Source organism: Myotis nattereri, assembly GCF_964212035.1.
Source record: "Myotis nattereri genome assembly, chromosome: 19".
NCBI classification, from domain to species: Eukaryota; Metazoa; Chordata; class Mammalia; order Chiroptera; family Vespertilionidae; genus Myotis; species Myotis nattereri.
In genome coordinates this window covers 25,079,121-25,097,111 of record NC_138095.1, presented here as the reverse complement: position 1 = coordinate 25,097,111, position 17,991 = coordinate 25,079,121, and the positions used below count along the sequence as shown (strand labels likewise).

At 57.9% G+C, this 17,991-nt stretch overlaps 1 protein-coding gene across 4 annotated transcripts in view; it reads left to right on the top strand.

Moving 5' to 3' along the window:
* Positions 1 to 17,549, top strand: part of ASCC2 (activating signal cointegrator 1 complex subunit 2) — a 30,712-nt gene extending 13,163 nt beyond the window's left edge. For all 4 annotated transcript variants that reach the window (XM_081113821.1, XM_081113823.1, XM_081113820.1 and 1 more), the window contains 13 exons: positions 936 to 1,048; positions 4,608 to 4,682; positions 5,082 to 5,189; positions 5,425 to 5,493; positions 5,705 to 5,779; positions 6,083 to 6,263; positions 7,619 to 7,833; positions 8,684 to 8,803; positions 12,035 to 12,128; positions 12,551 to 12,681; positions 13,226 to 13,325; positions 14,105 to 14,184; positions 14,702 to 17,549. In XM_081113821.1, coding sequence (XP_080969947.1) covers positions 936 to 1,048; positions 4,608 to 4,682; positions 5,082 to 5,189; positions 5,425 to 5,493; positions 5,705 to 5,779; positions 6,083 to 6,263; positions 7,619 to 7,833; positions 8,684 to 8,803; positions 12,035 to 12,128; positions 12,551 to 12,681; positions 13,226 to 13,325; positions 14,105 to 14,184; positions 14,702 to 14,873 — 1,533 coding nt within the window. In that variant the 3' untranslated portion in view covers positions 14,874 to 17,549. The remainder of the gene's footprint in view (positions 1 to 935; positions 1,049 to 4,607; positions 4,683 to 5,081; positions 5,190 to 5,424; positions 5,494 to 5,704; positions 5,780 to 6,082; positions 6,264 to 7,618; positions 7,834 to 8,683; positions 8,804 to 12,034; positions 12,129 to 12,550; positions 12,682 to 13,225; positions 13,326 to 14,104; positions 14,185 to 14,701) is intronic.
* Positions 17,550 to 17,991: the final 442 nt, after the last annotated feature.

Sequence of the window (17,991 nt, the reverse complement as noted above, 5' to 3'; positions counted from 1 at the left end):
CACTTCGTCAGGCTTCCATTCTCCTCTGGAAGCTTCATGTAGGGAGTAGTGGGGCGAACAGGGAACTAGAATTCAGGGGGCAGGAGTTCAGTGCAGTCCAACAGGTTCATTCGTGTGCCATTGTTCGAGCTGTTCATTCATTCGGTGACTTTGTACTGCGGAGCCCCTGGCATGTGCCAGGCCCTGTGCTGGGCCTTGGGAGTAAGGCAGTCGCAGAAGCAGACATGTCGCCTGCTCCCGGTGGAACTTAGAGTCGCCTGGAGATGACAGGCAGGAGGTAAATGAGCACCGGAGACAGAGCAGGAATGCGGCAGCCGGGAGCTGCCGGCCTGGAGCTCGTGGTCTCCTGGGAAACAGGCATTAAATGTTTCAGAAAGGGGAGCCCGCACCAGGTGCTGTGGGAGCAGGTCCTTCCCACCCTCTGACCCTCCGGTTCCTGTCTGCACAATAGAGAGTCTAACAGCTGCCCGGCTCATAAGTGGTCATGACGACCAGGAAGTGTCTGAGAAAGCACTCCCGATCCTGAACACCCTCTTCAAAATGCAAGGAAAGCGTGGGCTTGCTATTCTTGTTCTCACTGGGATGTACTTTGTGTGGGACCGCAGGCGTTGTGTTCAGACTCAGGGTTGATTCTCCTTCAGTTTAGCAGAGAGAACCATCTGACCCTGGAGCTAGAAGTAACCCTAGAGACCCCGGGGTGTACCCCCATTGGAGCTGTGGTAGCCAGGCTGAGGCTTAGGGAGAGTGAGTGACTTGCCTCGATTGTGCTCGTAGAGACGGGCAGCCAGGCCTTGCCCAGACCTCCCATGCTCTCCTACCACAAGGCATCTCTCTCTCTGCCTGTTGGGGACCCCTGGCTCTGTCAGCTTTGTCTCCTGCCCTCTACAGAGCTGTAACGGGGCGAGGAGAATAACGGTGTTTCCTTTTGGCAACAGGAGTTAAAGGACATTGTTCTCTACCTTTGTGACACCTGCACTACGCTCTGGGCCTTTCTGGACATCTTCCCTTTGGCTTGCCAAACCTTCCAGAAGCACGACTTCTGTTACAGGTACCGCGATCGTTCTGGCGGATGAAGTAGAGGTTCTAGTTCGCATCCTCATTCAGCAGGTGTTTACTGGGTGCTTAGAGCCCTACAGCCTGGGGACACAGCAGTAAAGAGGACAGATCAGACTCCTGTTGGTGTGGAGCCTGCATTGAGAAACACTCTGAGGGTAGAGGGGGGAAAACAACCACCAAGAATAGGGCAATTCCATTCCGTTCTATTTGATTTCAAGGCCCCTGTCCTGGGCAGGCGCACGGGAGTAATAGACAAGAAATGGTCTGCGGACCTCAGCATCCAGTCCAGGGCAGAGAGACACACGCAGGGAGACAAGCAGAGACGTTTACACGTGGCCGGGCTGGGTGGCCACATTAGGAAATGCTCTGGGAACACCAAGGAGGGAAGCAGAATTCTGCCTGGTGAAATACGAGGTTTCATGGAGATCCTCAAACAAGGTTTGGAAGAATGAGCTAGAACCTTCCAGACAGAGAAAGGTTGCAGTGGCAGAAAGGGCAGGCCAGGCCGGTGGAGTGAAGGCCCAGAGTGTGTTCCTGGGAAAGCCAGGGAGTGGAGGGCGACACATGGCGGGGGTTGGAGAGACCAGGGCAGCGGGAAACAGGGTGGGTAACAGAGAGATGCTGGGGTCGGGGTTGGGGGGAAGCTGGGATAAGTCAGACTGAGAGGCGCCTTGAACACGCTGTCAGGGAGCGGGGCCTTTATTCTGTAGGCAGAAGGGAGCCGCTGGAAGTGTTATCCAAAGAAGTCATAGGAAGATCCTGTTGGGACGAAGAGAGAGGTGGAGAGGGCATGGAGCAGGGGGAGTCCTCTTCGCCCCCTTAGCACCATGAGCATCTGTTCCTGGGGCAGGAAGAAAGGGGTGCAGGACACGGGCTGGTAACCTGCACGTTGCCTGGCAACCGCAGGGCTGGCCTCTGGCTATTGCTCTTGCCAGGCATCTTTCTCCACTGTCTGAAGGAGCTTCTGGGAGCTGTCCAGCTCTGTCTGCCCAGCCGCCAGTCCATTCAGTCGTTGACTCGCCCATGCAACAAAACATTTATCTAGCGCTGACATGTGCCAGAGGTGGCAGTGGTGTCTGACTCGTATTGGATCACCTCAGCTGGTGAAGATCAGATGTTAAGATTGATCAGCCTCCCCAAGGATGTTAGGATAAAGCATTGATCGATGCTTTCCCAAGAAAGGGGTTAGGCTGGCACTGTAGCTGTCTGTTTTGTTGAAAAGGCATCTTTTCTCCTGGTAAATCTGGCCAATGCTTGTAGGAATTTGGAAAATCCCAAAAGGTAGGAAATGAAAATCACTGACAGATCACGTGATTCTTAGACTGTAGTGCCTGCTGATCTTCACTTCTCACAGGCTTTCCCCATTTTGTTGCAGATCTTCCCAAATGTGGCACAGGGAGCTTTTGAAAGGGTCTTTGGAGTTGGGGGTAATTTTTGGGAGAGCGGACTTTCCTGCAAGGGACAGTGGAGGCAGGGGAGCAGCTGGGCCTCTCGGGGTGAGGGGGGAAGAGAGGGAAGCATGTTTGCCAAGTGACACTGCCTCTGACCCACACACAGCCCGGGGCTGGCCCAGCCTGTTCAGCTGTGCTGGAGGCCAGGCACGCCCCCTGAGCAAATGCATGACCTCATCCCGAGAACTTTCTGCGAGGGACGAGTCGCCCAACAGCTTTGCTAATCCCTCTCATGGCAGCCTTCTCCTTTCTCTTGAGTATGTACTGAGTGCATCTGAATCTCTTTCTCTCTCTCTGTCCTTTCGTTTTATGAATGAATAATACATGCACACAGTTCAAAACTCAAAAAAGTATGAAATATATAGTGACGCCTCACTCTCCCCTACTCGAATCTGTTCCTCATACAGAACCATTGTCCTTAGCTTTTATGTGGAATTTTCCAGAGATATGCATATAAATGGGCATGTGTAAGCAAATAGTTGTACTATATATCGCCCAGCCGCTTTTAAAAACGTATTGCTGGCATATGAGTGCTCTATGTGCTGTTGGCATTGTACTTTTAAATTTGATGTATGTCAGTGCACAAAGCACCCTCAATCTCTGGTATGGCTGGGTAGAATTCCATTGTATGGGATACCAGACCCCATAGATGAACCTATAGGATTTTTTTCAGATGTTCGCTATTACAAAAAAAAATGCTATAAGGAATAACTTTTTGGTTGTCTAACACTATGTTGTGCACCTGAAACTAATACAAAATAATACTGAATGTAAACTGTAATTGAAAAATCAAATTATAGCCCTAGCTGGTTTGGCTCAGTGGATAGAGCGTCGGCCTGCGGACTCAAGGGTCCCAGGTTCGATTCCAGTCAAGGGCATGTACCTTGGTTGCGGGCACATCCCCAGTGGGGAGTGTGCAGGAGGCAGCTGATCGATGTCTCTCTCTCATCGATGTTTCTAACCCTCTGTCCTTTTCCCTTCCTCTCTGTAAAAAATCAATAAAATATATTTGTTAAAAATAGAAAAATCAAATTATAAATCATAAAAACAAAGCAAAAGAGTAACTTTGCACACCCATCTTGCACTTCTGCAAGTACTTCTGAGGACCAAATTCCTAGAAGTAGCATTGCAGGGGCCGATGATATATGCATTTTAAATTTTTGTAGCTCTCGCCCAGTCACCCTCCATAGGAGTTGTTCCACCTGACTCTCCCCTCTGCAGTGTATCCTGGTAACACCTGCATGTGGGCCAAACCACCCGCTCTGTCTTCTGCGTGCCATCCCAGGGGCCCACTAAGGCCTCTTTTGGCCGGTCACCCTCTGCTACAGGCGGCATTACACTAGGCTACAAGTGGCCAGAAATCAGCCAGTTGGCAAACATTTGCCTGTAAACGTTCACGGAGTACGTGCTACGGATGCAGCACTGTCCTAGGCACATAGGCTGCCTTTCTGGCTTTGGGGAGCTAGGATGCTCAGACAGAAGTGGTCTACAGAAGAGAGGTGGCTGCATTGACATTCAAGGACAGCGTATTCTGGTGCCGTGCTTCTGGTCCTGGGAAGGAGGAATCACATGGGGGAGCCTGATGGTGAAGCGTGTGGCTGGCTTAATTGAGGGTTTAAAAAAAAGCGTGTGGCTGGAACGGAGAGTTCACATTCCATCTGGGAAGGTGTGGGTGTGAGGTCGCCGTGATGAGAAGCGAGACTGTGCCAGGTGAGAATGTACCAGCGAGAGGAGTTACGACTTGAGGACAGAGGAGGTGAGCAGCGGCTAGAAGTTTCTGAGCACAAAAAAGAGAGTGACCCGTGTGTTTCTCAAACCTCAGTGCGTCTGGGTGGCCGTCTCGTCGCCCTGTTAGAATGAGCCTGTCAGATGGTTTCCCATCTGAATGGGAGGCGTGGCTGCTGGTCACTTCCTGGGACCCACCACAGTGGGACAAGCTGGGGTGAGCTTGGGGAAGAGCCAGGGTCGTCCCAGGAGAAAATTGCGGAGATAACTTGGGAGCAAGAAGTGCACCTTCCTACTCCCTTGGGTTTGCTTGCTTTCCTCGTGACGTGTTGTGTTTATGAACGAATGTAGCCTTTACCCACGTGTCCTCCACAGACTCGCTTCCTTTTACGAAATAGCAATTCCCGAGCTGGAGTCTGCAATTAAGAAGAGGAGGCTTGAAGACAGCAGGTGAGGCGGGGACAAAACTCTGGGTGGTGCTGTGGGTGAGAGAAGCCAGAGCACAGGCCCTGCTTCAGCATCCCCGTCTCCAAGGCAACAGGTGGGACCAAGGACCACGCACCTTTGGCTGGTGCGTCCCTACCCAGCAGCCTCCTGGCCACAGCATCGCAGCCCTTTCCCCTCAGCGGTGCTCTAAGCTCATGCTAACGGCCCGCTGCCTCCGGGCCCACGGTTTGAACTAGAAGTGACCCTGGAACCAGCCAGCCTCAGAGCCTGTAGCCTTTCCCCAGCTGCTGTCAGCAGTGAGCTGTGAGGCCTGCTCAGCCCAGGGTGTGTATGGGCTGGAGCTGGGTGGAGTGGGATTAATCTCTCAAATCTCTATTTCTCTCTTCCCCTCGGCCTTCCTAGGCTGCTGGGTGACCTGTGGCAGAGGCTGTCCCACTCCAGGAAGAAGCTGCTGGAGGTTTTTCACATCCTCCTGTACCAGATCTGCCTTCTCCCCATCCTAGAAAGCAGGTAAGCCCTTGGGCGCCGCCCCCCAGGGGGAAAGCGTCCGCCCCCAGCCCAGCAGGGCCATCGCCCTCACGATCTGCCCCCTCTCCTGCCTCCATCGCTGAGCAGGAAGGGAAACCAAGAAAAAGCCTCTTTCCTCCAACTGGCCGGAGGCCTTGCGCGGGGCGGGGCGGGGCAGGCGGGAAGGAACTGCAGATCATCTGCGTTGGCTGAGCTCATCCCTGCTGTCCTGTTGCAGCTGTGACAACATTCAGGGTTTCATTGAAGACTTCCTGCAGATCTTCAGCTCTTTGCTGCAGGAGAAGAGGTGAGTGTGGCTGAGCTGGAACCAGCAGCGGGACAGGCCCATGGTGCCTCATCAGTCCCCACAGACCTTGCATAACAGAGCCCCTGCCGTCATCACCACGGTCTAAGGTTCTGGAATCTGTGGTTGGGCAGCAGACACGGGGTGTGGCCCACAGCAGGCCAGTGCCCCCGTGGCCCCAGCCCTCCCCTCCCATCTGCTGTCTGTCTGGCAGGTTCCTCCGGGACTACGATGCGCTCTTCCCGGTGGCCGATGATGTCAGCTTGCTGCAACAGGCCTCATCCGTCTTGTATCCTTCTCACAGCCCCGGGGATGGGACCTGGCCTGACCAGGCCAGAGGTGGGCTGCTGGGGCCCAGGGGAGCAGAGAGCAGTTGACCCGACAGCTGGCTTCCCCTGGGCCCCTGCCCAGGCCCGAGCCCGGTTCCTCATGCAGCCCAGGTGCCTTGCTGGTGCCCGGGGTGCATCCCAGACAGCCCTGGCCGCAGCCATGTGATCAGATGCTGGGGAGGGATTGAGAAATGAAGCTGCCTCCGAGCTGAGGGGGCAGAGAGGCTGTGGTCCCCCAGAGAGACCCCTTAACACATCCTCAGAGATGAGACACGGGCTGCCTACATCCTCCAGGCGGTTGAGAGTGCGTGGGAAGGGGTGGACCGACGGAAACCCACAGACGCGAAAGACCCCCCAGGGGCCGAGGATCTTAATGGCGTCGGGGTGACCGCGGAGCCAGTCAGGGGACCGGCCTCACATCCGGAGAACTCGGAGGAGGAGGAGGTGTGTCTGGAGTGGCGCTTTCTCCCGTGGCAGCCGCTCCTGTCCTCATCCTGTCTGAGGGGTTGGGGCAGCGGAAACCTCCCTTCTTGGTTTCTGCCCTTGCTGGGGGTGGGGGGTTGTAATGGGCAGCCTCGCCCTGCCTGTCAGCCTGTGCTGCCTCAGAGAGTCCTGAGCTGGGCGTGCTGGGCCGGTTAAGGAGAGCTGGTCTCCTGCGCTGTCACAGCCTCAGTTTCCCCCCATCAGATGCAGCCATCCTCTGAGCAGGTCCCGTGGCTCCGCTCTGGCTGCAGCTGGTGCGGTGCCAGGTCTCCTGCGTGGCCCCTGGAAGCCCCTCCATAGGGCGGCGGCCCGCGGAGCCCCTGTGGGAGCCTCTCCTCTCCTGCTGCCTCTCAGGCTTTTCCAGAGCCACCAGGTCCGTGGCCGTGCCGAGCCCAGGACTCTGCCCGTGTGTCTGGAGGCAGCGTGACTTGGGGAGTAAGACCACAGAGTCTCTGGGGTCAGGCAGCTCAGGGGTCTCTCCGGGTCCTGCCCCTAGCCAGCCGTGTGGCCTTCGGCAGCGTCACCCACTCCGAGCCTTGGTTCCTCCTCTGTCAGGGGGGGCTCGTCGCCGTCCCGCCTCCCTGAGGTTGTTGGGACGCCCAGGGCGGCTGCGTGGAGCCCCCTGAACGTGGCCGGCCCTCGGTGCCTCGTTAATAGACACTGACAGACTCCTCAGAGGCCAGGTGCTGTCGCAGGGCCTTGGGGAGTGACAGTCCTGCCACCTCTGCCCACCCCCCTCCCCATTTGGCGGCTTATCTGAGTCAGCGAAGGTTTTGTTGCTTTTTTATTTGGGAATTTCCATAAATGAAAAGCCTAACAAAATTAAGCCACATCAAGCAGTCTGTAAACAGGCGCCCTTATTGAGAAGCATCTGATTACAGGGAAGCATCGCCCCACGGCCCGGGACTGGTGGCTGCGTCCCCCCATGGCCGGCCGCCATGGTTAGCGTGAAGGGACCTGGGTTAGCAGAAGCCGAGACTGTGTGTGGGGAGCCGAGCCGGTGCCGGGCTCTGTGCACGGCTCCTTATGAGCATTAGTTCCTTAAACCATCGGCAGCGACTCTGAGGCGGGTGGCGTATGAGTGCTTGTTCACAAGGAGGAGGCTGAGGCTCCAGGGGGGGGAGCAGCTCGGTGGTCAGTCCTAGAGCCCCTTCCCCCAGGGAGGAAGCGGAGGCTCGGAGAGACTTGGCACTTGGCAAAGGGCCGATGGCTATAAGGGCAGGACTGGCACCAGGTCCCCGGATTCCTGGTCCAGTGCTGTTCGGGGCCTGTTGCCCCAGCACGCACCTGGCCTCACCTTCCCCCCCTCCCCCCAGTGCTTGGGGGCCGCTGCCGCCCTGGGCGCCCCCGTGAGTGGTGTGGAGCTGGACTCGCTCATCTCCCAAGTGAAGGACCTGCTCCCGGACCTCGGGGAGGGCTTCATCCTGGCCTGCCTGGAGCACTGCGGCTACGACCCGGAGCAGGTCATCAACGACATCCTGGAGGAGCGGCTGGCCCCTGCCCTCCGCCAGCTGGACCGCGGCCTGGACAGGTGGGGAGACGCGGGAGGAGGCTCCTGGCCGCCCGCCTGCCCGGGGCCTGGCCAGAGGCGCTCCACGGGCCTTGTCAGGGCCCTGTCTTCGCTCCTCTGCTTCCCCCTCTTCCTTCCCTCGTGTCCCAGGACTCAGCTTGCTCTGTCCCCCAGAGCGGTGTTTCCCGACCATTTAAACTGATGTCCCCTCGGGAGGTTCTCACAGGCGCCCGCAGGGCAGAGCGCACAGCTGGACTTCCCCGCCGCACTTTGTGGGAAGAGGATTAGACACGGGATGTGAGGGGTTGCTGAGCCCTGCAGAGCTACTTGACTGGCCTGCCCCGTCATTGCCACTTCCCAGGAGATCCCTGAGGAAGGACAGCAAAGTTTCTCACCTCCTCCATATCGACCCTTTCTGAGTTTGGCCCGCTGCTTCCCTAGGAGCCCGTGGGGCAGCAAGAATGAGTGCGTGAAGGGGTATTTCTTCCATGAACAAATGATGTTTATCAAACAAGTGGATTGAGTTAGCTCTGCCTTTGGACAAGCTTTTCAGCCTCTTTGTGCCCATTTTACAGATGAAGGCACTGAGGCACAAAGAGGTCGAGTGATCTCTGGCTGCCTATCCCATAGGGCTGTCGTGAGCAGCAGATGAGGGAGGGGACTTTTAAGAAAATCGGTGTGAGTGGGCAGCGGGACTGAGGGGAGCCTTGTGTAAGGTGCGGGTCATTCCAGGCAGAGGCCAGACAGGGCAGGTGTTTAGATTGTGTCCCAGGTGTGGCTGTTGAAGGCGAGTGGTAAGGGGGAGTGGGGTACAGGTGGGCATTAGCTGGCAAGTGCCCCTTACACTGCTTTCCGTGCCCCCTCCCCCCAGACAGATAAAGCCCGACCCGACGCCTCTGCTGACATCGCGTCACAACGTCTTCCAGAACGATGAGTTTGACGTGTTCAGCAGGGACTCAGTGGACCTGAGCCGGGTACACAAGGGCAGGAGGTGAGTGCAGGGGGCTGCGGGGTTGCAGGCACCCCAACTCCGCAAGCGCAGCGAGAACTCGAGAGAAACCATGGGCTTCATCGTTAGGAGACAGGGCTCCCTGGCAGCCGAGACCTGCGTCTTGCTTGCTTGTTTTTTCAGTTGGGTGCAGGTTCTTTAACAGTTGTACTTCAGAATCATCACAACAGTTAAAAATTCATTTTAGTGAGCCCTCCTCGTTGATAGCAAAAGGCCAGAGGGACCCAAACTCTCCCCAGGGAGTGAAACAGGCATGCCCCTGCCCACATGCGTTTGTACTGATCAGTTCATCGAACAGCAACGTAAAGTCGGTTATAACAGGTGCTACAGGTGGAGCGAGCAGACCTCCATGCCGCTGCCAGGGGCTTTGAGCAATCCGGGCAGGAAGGCTCCTCTGAGGCCATGACATGGGACCAGGGGAGGAACGGGGGAAGGGTCCGTGCAGAGTGGGGGAGGAGAAGCTTCCAGCAGAGAGCACAGCAGGGGCAGCGGCCCCGAGGCCATGGGGAGACGGCGATGGTCCCACGGGCCTGTACACTTTGTTCTGGAAAGATCACCTGACTTTGGGAGGGACTGAGAGTCGGCTGTGATGGCAGAGGGGGCAGCATAGTAGAGAATGGCATAGTAGAGAATAGCAAAAATAAGACGTTGACAACACTGTGCTCGTCTCCCAAAGTTCCCCTAAGGGGTGGTGTTTGATGAAATCCAGAAATCTGGGCACCGCTGGGCGAGCACAGCCTGCCCTTTCCCCGGCTTATGATGGAGACAGTGCCGCTGAGACAGGGTGGGGACCTGCCCGTCCTTACGACAGGATCCCCAGTGGCAGAATCGCAAGCTGCTGCTGCAGTGGGGCGCCCATGCGACTTCCCCTCCCCAGGGCCGCTGGGAGCTTGGCTGGCCAGTGCTGGAGCGCGGGCATAGGCCAGCTATGAAGTCATCTGGCTGGCTGGACAGGAAGCAATTGGAATCTGCTTAGTCACACACATTGCAACAGCCCCAGATCCGAGGCCAGCAATGGTCTCCTGCTTCAGTGGCCACTGTTCCAGGCCAGAAGGAGCCTCTGGAGCTGGGGCTGTGGGTAAAGGGGCAGACAGGAGGGCTGCGCCCTACGGGGTGGGCGCTCCCGGCCGCCAGGCAGAGTCTGGGTGGCAGCTGTTTACTGAACTCATTGTGCCGGGTAGCCCACGGCTGAGGTTTGCAAAGAGGCAAAGCCTTTGTCCGTGTACTCATTATTTATTCATTCGGCAAATATTTATTAAGCAATTTATCAGCGCTGGATCCTGAGCTAAACAGTAGGGAGACGACGTGAACAGAGCACCCAGGCTTCGCCCTAAAACGGCACAGAGACCGTGGGAAAGACAGGCCATACAGTACGCAGTGATAAAGGGGGAGAGGGGCTGGGTGGGCGTGAGGGGCTTGGTGGGGACACCTGTCCTAATCTGGGTAGGCCAGAGGGCTCAGGGCCCTGCCCCTGCCCTCAGGATTGCAGGAGAAATTAATAGCACAGGCAGGTCACACTTGAACTCCCAGGGCATGCTGGCTTCCATGCGGCACACTTCATGCTGTCTGCTTTGCCCGTCACCCTCACTTGACTGGGAGTTCTGTGAAGTCAGACCCATATCTACTCTTTCCTGAATCTCGCCCCCACTCAGTACTAGTACCCTGCCTGGCACATAGTAGGCCCTTAGTAACAGCTGCTGAGAGAAGTCCAGTCCTATGCTGGAGGCTGCAGTCCTGACCTGCCCCAGGCTCCGCGGCAGACAGCCCCACAGACGCAGGCGCCTACCCCTGCTTGTATCAAAAGCCAGTTAATAGAAGGTTTTGATGGAGGCTGCGTATGGCTTTGTGTCTCTTCCCACTCCCACCCCCTTCCCCTCGGCACATTCCAGAGGCCTGATTTCACAGCTAAGCGGGACTTTCTTGCCTAGCATCTCATATTGATTTTCCCCTGCAGGGCTCAAAACTGCATTCCACAGGCCTCCGTGTCTGACAAGCCAGATTTTGCTACAGATTCGCAGAGCTATGAGTCAGGAGGCCTGAGTCCCCACTGCGGCTGTGCTAGCTCATGGCCCTCCCGGGCAGTCCCTCCCCTGCCCTGCACCCGCACTCCCTCATCTGTGACACGTCGGGAATGAACTTACAGGCATTTCCCCGTGCGATAAGACATGCAAGACTGAACACAGGCCAGTGAGAGGCCGCCATGGTGACGTGGGGGTGAGAGGAAGAGGTCAGGACCCCTCCTGACCCGCACACCCAAGATCCCCTGGGCTCCCCTGAGCTCAGTAGGAAAACCACATGTGGCCCTGCCCCTTCTTAAATGTTTGTTTTAAAAGATTCACACACCCCGGGCCCTCCCGGGGGTGCCCACTGTCATGGGTGGGGCTCACCACCCCTCTGTGCGTTCACATACACAGGTACAGACGTGCCCACCGGAACAGACAGTCTTACTTTCAGCCTTTCGTACACATGGGATCGTGCTGTATGCATTTTCTGTAGCCGGGTTTTTCCTCTTCAGAATTCTTTCTCCATCAGCATGAGCAGATCGACGTCATTCTTGAGAGCGGCCGCACGCATGCGGTGGTAGAGGTGTGGCCCAGGTCATTCAGCCATCTCACTGGTGGTGGGCATTGGTTGCTTTCCATTTTCACAATTCACAGACGATGCTGAAAACAGAAAACCCCCCGGCAGACCTCTTGGTGCACACGGCCAGCGTTTCTCTAGGGCGGGTGCCCCGAAGGGGAATTTTCTGGTTAGAGGGTGTTTTATATTCTTTCTTTCTTTTTTAAATATATTTTATTGATTTTTTATAGAGAGGAAGGGGGAGGGATAGAGAGTTAGAAACATCGATCAGCTGCCTCCTGCACGCCCCCTACTGGGGATGTGCCCACAGAGTACATGCCCTTGACCGGAATCAAACCTGGGACCTTTGAGTCTGTAGGCCGACGCTCTATCCACTGAGCCAAACAGTCAGGGCTGTTCTATATTCTAACAGCTGCCCCCGGGATGCCCTCTAAAGTGCTGGGCCCGGGCACATGGGCACCAGCAGCAGTGAGTCCCACCCCCCCATACCCCGCCAGGCTGGGTAGGAGTCGTCCCCGTTTGCTCTGGCCTGAGGGTAAAGAAGGGAGCCCACAGTCTCTCTGGACCCTGGACACAGCCTCCGGAGCCTGATGGTCCTTTCCTCTCTCCTTCGCTGCTTCCGCTCAACGCCAGGAAGGAGGAGAACGCGAGGAGCCTGCTGAACGACAAGCGGGCGGTGGCGGCGCAGCGGCAGCGCTACGAGCAGTACAGTGTGGTGGTGGAGGAGGTAGGTGCTGGGCTGCGGGGCACCGAGCAGTACCGTGTGGTGGTGGAGGAGGTAGGTGCCGGGCTGCGGGGCACCGAGCAGTACCGGGTGGTGGTGGAGGAGGTAGGTGCCGGGCTGCGGGGCTCCGAGCAGTACAGTGTGGTGGTGGAGGAGGTAGGTGCCGGGCTGCGGGGCTCTGAGCAGTACCGTGCGGTGGTGGAGGAGGTAGGTGCCGGGCTGCGGGGCTCTGAGCAGTACCGTGCGGTGGTGGAGGAGGTAGGTGCCGGGCTGCGGGGCACCGAGCAGTACAGTGTGGTGGTGGAGGAGGTAGGTGCCGGGCTGCGGGGCTCCGAGCAGTACAGTGTGGTGGTGGAGGAGGTAGGTGCCGGGCTGGGGAGACCAGCGGCCCTGGGCCCCTCTGACCCACCCGTCTGCCACTGCAGGTGCCGCTGCAGCCAGGCGAGGGCCTGTCCTACCGCGGCGATGACTATGAGGATGAGTATGACGACACGTATGATGGCAACCAGGTGGGCGCCAACGATGCCGACTCCGACGATGAGCTCATCAGCCGCAGGTGAGGCCACGGGGCAGGTGAGGGTGGAATTCCGGGGGCAGCGTGGCTTTCGGGCCCCGGGGCTCTCCCAGAGCCTCGTGTTTATACACGTGGGGAGGCCGAGGCCCTGATCACATGAGCACGTCAGTGGCAGAACCAGGGCCCAATCTCCGAGTCCAGTGCTCTCTCCAGCCCCAGTCACCCCTTGGCTGGTTGGTCCAACCCACCCTCAGTGGGGTCCCCTAATTTAACTTCATGCAGTAGTTTCACATTGTTCTCAGTTGCAGAAAGCCTTTCCCAGTGGGTTTAGATGGAGATTACCCAATACAGATGAAAACTGAACTAGGGAGCCCCCCGGCCCACGCTCAGTCCCCCCCAAGCCCGTACATCAGACCCTGGGACCCTCGGAGAATCCGGGGCTGGAGCAGAGCTGGCGAGAAAGGCACTTCGGTTCTTCCCAGCCTCCTCAGCCTGTCCCATCAGGCCCCTCACCCGCCCCGTTCCCTCTGCCCTGAGGCTCTGAGTTTAATGTTGCCTTTGATTTGACCTTCTCTCTAAACCGTAGGCCCTTCACCATCCCTCAAGTGCTAAGAACCAAAGTGCCCACAGAAGGGCAGGAGGAGGATGACGAGGAGGAGGAGGACGCTGAAGACGAGGCCCCCAAGGTACCTCCTCGGCAGGTGGCGGATGAGGGAGGAGGGCGCAGCTCTAAAGGGCAGTGGGGAGCATGTACCCCCTCCTGCTGGCCTGGAGGCAGCCCCGCCTCACTGCCGGCGGAGAGGGCACCTTCAAGCCCAGATGTCTGCTCGGGGAGCTGCTGGCTTCAGACTCGCCTCCGCTGCCCAGGGAGGGCCCAGGGAATGGATCAGAGGCGGGGCCTTTGAGCTGCTGGGTTCCCTCGGCCCAGGAGCCGGGGCCGGGAGAGGGCAGCTGCCTGCCTTCGTGCCCAGGATGGCAATTTCTAAAATCAGAGAAGCCTTAGAGCCCACGGGCCCTGGGAGACCATCTGGGCTAGTGGGTTTGAAAATTTTATTTTTTTAGCAGCTAAACATTTTCTTCAAATAAAATCTTAACTAGAACCTCACCATAGAGGACAGTGGAAAGCGGTGATGCTCAGGTTGAATGGAGGGGCAGCCCAGGGCCCCCACCAGGGTGATAGATTCAGGGCCAGGCCACCAGCCCCATCGCTCCCATTTGTCGTTATGTTCCAGCTATAGTCACCCCCCCCCCCCACCATGCCGTCCAGGACCCTCCGTCCCAGTGCTGCCTCCCCCTTGGGCAGTTGGGGGAAGGGACGGAGGAGGCGTCTGGGGCCGGGCCCCGCCCTGCTGCGGCTCCCCCGGCTCCTGGCATGGAGGCATCGACGAGATTCAGTCAGTGCAGTCTCGCCGCAGCTCGGGGATCTGGGACGACGCGTGATTCTTTCTCCCCCTCCCCTCCGCAGCCCGACCATTTTGTGCAGGACCCTGCGGTGCTACGGGAGAAGGCGGAAGCCAGGCGCGTGGCCTTTCTCGCCAGGAAGGGGTGAGCAGTCAGGAGCTGTTTCTGGCGGGAGGGAGCCCTCCGGGAGTCCAGGCGGCCAGCTCTGCGGCCCACCCCTGACAGACGCTGAAGCGTGTCCCCTCGTGTGAGAGCCCGATGTGTCCAGCGCTGGCTGGTGTCAGGCAGACTGTGACACGTGAAAGAGCCCAGAAGGGCACTTGGTGGCCGCCAGCACCAGGCCCCGGATGGAGAAGGGGACCCATCCCCAAGCCTTCCTCCTCCCTAGTGTGGGCTGCCCCCTAGCTGGTCCTTCCTCACCGCCCAGCCAGGGTCCCATCCGCAGGCCAGGCTCGGAGAAGAGAAATCACCAGACACAGCTGCCAGGGCCCCGAGCCCCGCCCCCGCGAGGCTCCACTCCTCCTCCCGCTGGAAGGGGGGTTCATGGGGGGCCTCGCCCAAGCTGCGCCCTTTCTCAGGGATCTTCAAGGAGGGCCGGGGCTCTTCCTGGCGGAGCTCCTCTGGCTGATGGTTCTCCTGGGGATGGTCGTTCCTCCCTTAGGTACCGACATGACAGCTCAGCAGCTGTGGCCGGCAGCCCCCGGGGCCACGGGCAGAACCGTGAGACAACCCAAGAACGCAGGAAGAAGGAAGCGAACAAGTCGACACGAGCCAATCACAACCGGAGAACCATGGCCGACCGCAAACGAAATAAAGGCATGATTCCCTCCTGAAGCCGCCACGCCAGGGCCCGCGAGGAGGTAGCGGTGCCAAGCCCGCTAGGCTGTTTCCAGAGCTCGAGGCCTCCTCGCCAGAGACCCAAGTTCAACTCGACCCCTCAGCCGCCTCAGCTTTGCAGCCCCTGAGAAGGCCGCCTCGTTGTCCACCAGCCAGCGTGAGCACCCTCTTGCAGAACACACAGTGCCTTATCCCACAGCAGAGGAGCCTGGGCCAGCAGTGGGCAGAAGGGAGGGACAGAGCCCCCAGGCGAGGCCCAAAACCTCTTGCAGCCAGACACCGCTTCCCTTTCCTCTGGACGGCAGGAAACCTGTGTATTCCAAACAAAAAAGGCCTGCGAATAGAATAAAGCGTTTGACCCTTTTAAGCAATCATCCATGACGTGCCCGTGACCCGCCGTCCCCGTGTCCCATCCTCCCGTGACAGCCACGGAGGAGGGCAGGACGTCACCGGGTTCTTCCCATCAGCCTCTCGTGCTTGCCTCACGTGGCTCCCCTCCCGATGCCGCTCTGCCTTGCTGTGTGTCCCTGGGAACATCGCTCCCTTCTCTGAACCTCCAGCTCCTGCTTGTGGAAGGAAGGACTCGGGTGTGAGGCCCTGCAGTCCTGCCTGTTCTCCTGTGGTCCCCACCACCTGCTCCCGAGGAGGCAGGCCCCGTTGTCGGCCCCAGAGCACAGGTGAGGAAGGGGAGGCCCTGAGCTCACGGCGCCGGCCTGGGCCATAGCTAGGAGTGGGCCAACGGGGATGGACACGCAGGCGGACCCCTGGCCTCTGACAGGCCCCCGGCCCCCTGGGTGGTGTCACCTCCATCTCTGCTGGCCCGAGGACACTTGGCCGGCGCAGAGCCCGGACCAGAACTCAGTGCCTCCTGGTTGTGCGTATACCATAAATCCTACAGAAATGAGGGGTCGGAGATCAGAAGAAGCAAGTGAGGATGTTACTGCCAGGCCCTGTTGGAGCGAGTGGAACTTGGGCCTGGTCCCCCAGAGCCCCCTCCCTGGCATGGCCACCTGGCTCCGAGCGTGGCAGCAGCTGCCGTCATCCCGATTCCCGGGCCTTCAGAATGTGGCTGCACAATGGCGGGTCAGCGGTGGGGCAGTCGCTGGGCTGATCCTAGCAGCGGAAGCCAGGGCCCCTGCCCAGCTGGGCCTTGACGATCGCCCTGGTTGCCAGGACAGTTCATTTGCATGTGGTCAGGATGAGCCTCTGAAGCAGCGAGGCAGACAGGCTCTTGACAGATTGGTTGCGTGCGGTCAGCCCGCTCCAGTGAAAATCGATGGCCGTTCTCCCGCGTCGCGCACGGTCTCTGGGTGCGTTGGAGATGCAGAGCTGACCTGGGGGCGGTGTCCTCCCCTCGCGCTGCCGAATTAGCTGAGATCAGGCCCGGGCAGCCACCCCGCCAGGCGGCAGGAGGACTGTTTCCTCCCGCCGGCATTTGCCAGGGCTCGGGCGGGGCCATTCTTGTTCTGTCACTGGCCCAGCTTGTCCCTGGAGCAAAGGGAGGCGGGTCAGGGGAGCTCCCGGCCTTTACATGTCGTACCTGTTACTGTCCACTTGGCCCCTCTCCTTTCACTCTGCCGTCTGCACCTCCTGACCACCAGAGTGGTGTCCAGGCCGCACCCGCTTCCTGGCTTAAAGGCCTTGAGAAGACAGAAGGGATTTTTCCAATTTTCCAGAACGCCCCGCCAGGTCAAATTGAGCCTCCCTGGGGGATCTGCATGCTTTCTCATTCCAGATCTTGAGAGCACCCTTTCAGGGATGCTTTGAAAACAGCTCAGGGTCATGCAGAATGGTGCTGGCAGGCACACCCTTCGCCTCATAGGGTCTCAGTTTTCTCATCTGCAAAGTGGGTACATTGGCCCAGATGAATGGTTTACACTTGGTGCCTGTTAAATCCTCTGAGGCAGCCCCAAGGTTTAAGACAGGCAATGGCAGAAGTGCTCTAAGTGAAGTGGGATGGGGGCCCTGCCCACTGGCTCACTGGGGTCCAACCACTCCTGCTTCTGAAGCAAGAATTTTCAAGTGCCTTCTCTGTTCCCTGGCAGAGAACATGACCATGACAGGCATTTCCCAGGAAGCTTTTAAGACCTTGTGCCTCTGAGAGAGACTCGTGTTTGTTTCTAGTCCGTGAGTGGCGATGACGTTTGCATGTTTGTTTGGACAGCGCTTCTGTGCTGTGAGTGGGTGGACAGAGCGCGTCATTGTTTATAGAAGGGAGCCGGGAGCACAGGGAGTGACTTGCCTGGAGCCCAGGGCGAGTTAGCGGCAGGGCCTGCAGCAGAGCCTTTCTGAGGGCCCCCGAGCCAGCAGGTGCAGCCGGAGGAGGAAATGGTTGTCAAGAACCTGCCTGTCCCTGTTACACCAAGAGCTTGGGGTAAATAATACAGGGAGGGAATAAAAATAAAAACAAACCCACCAAAAATGGGGTGGGGGTGGGGGTGGAACAGCCTTTTTATACGTCAGTGAAATGATGCTAGCCATGTGGGAAACTAAATATTCAAGAATGATGTTTTCTAAAGTTTGAAAGCAGAATACATGCTGGTGAAAATGTAAAAAAAAAGAAAGAAAGAAAAGATTTTGCATACAGACCACATCTGGAAGGGAATGTGCATGAATGAACACGATGATGAGACCACGATGAATTGTAGTGAAAATAAAGGTACTTACAGAGGACTTGCATGGCCAGAGTGTCACTGGGCTCTTTCCTTGCCTTGTCTTGTTACTTCTCAGGCACAGGTGAGAAGATTGAGGCTAAGAGAAGGCAGACAGCCTGCCCAAGGTCGCACATTGAGCAAGTGGCTAAGGAGGGATGCAGTCCCAGGATTGTCTCCTGGAGCCCACCTTCTTTTTAAAAAAATATATGTTTATTGATTTCAGACAGGAAGGGAGAGAGAGAGAACTAGAAACACTAATGATGAGAGAGAATCATTGATCGGCTGCTCCTGCGCACCCCCTACTGGGGGCTGAGCCTGCAACCCGGGCAAGTGCACTGACCAGGAATCGAACCATGACCTCCTGGTTCATAGGTCAACGCTCAACCACTGAACCACACAGGCTGGGCCAGAGCATTAGCTTTGAATGTTTGCTGCCTGCCCTCAGGGCTTGGGCATGGGT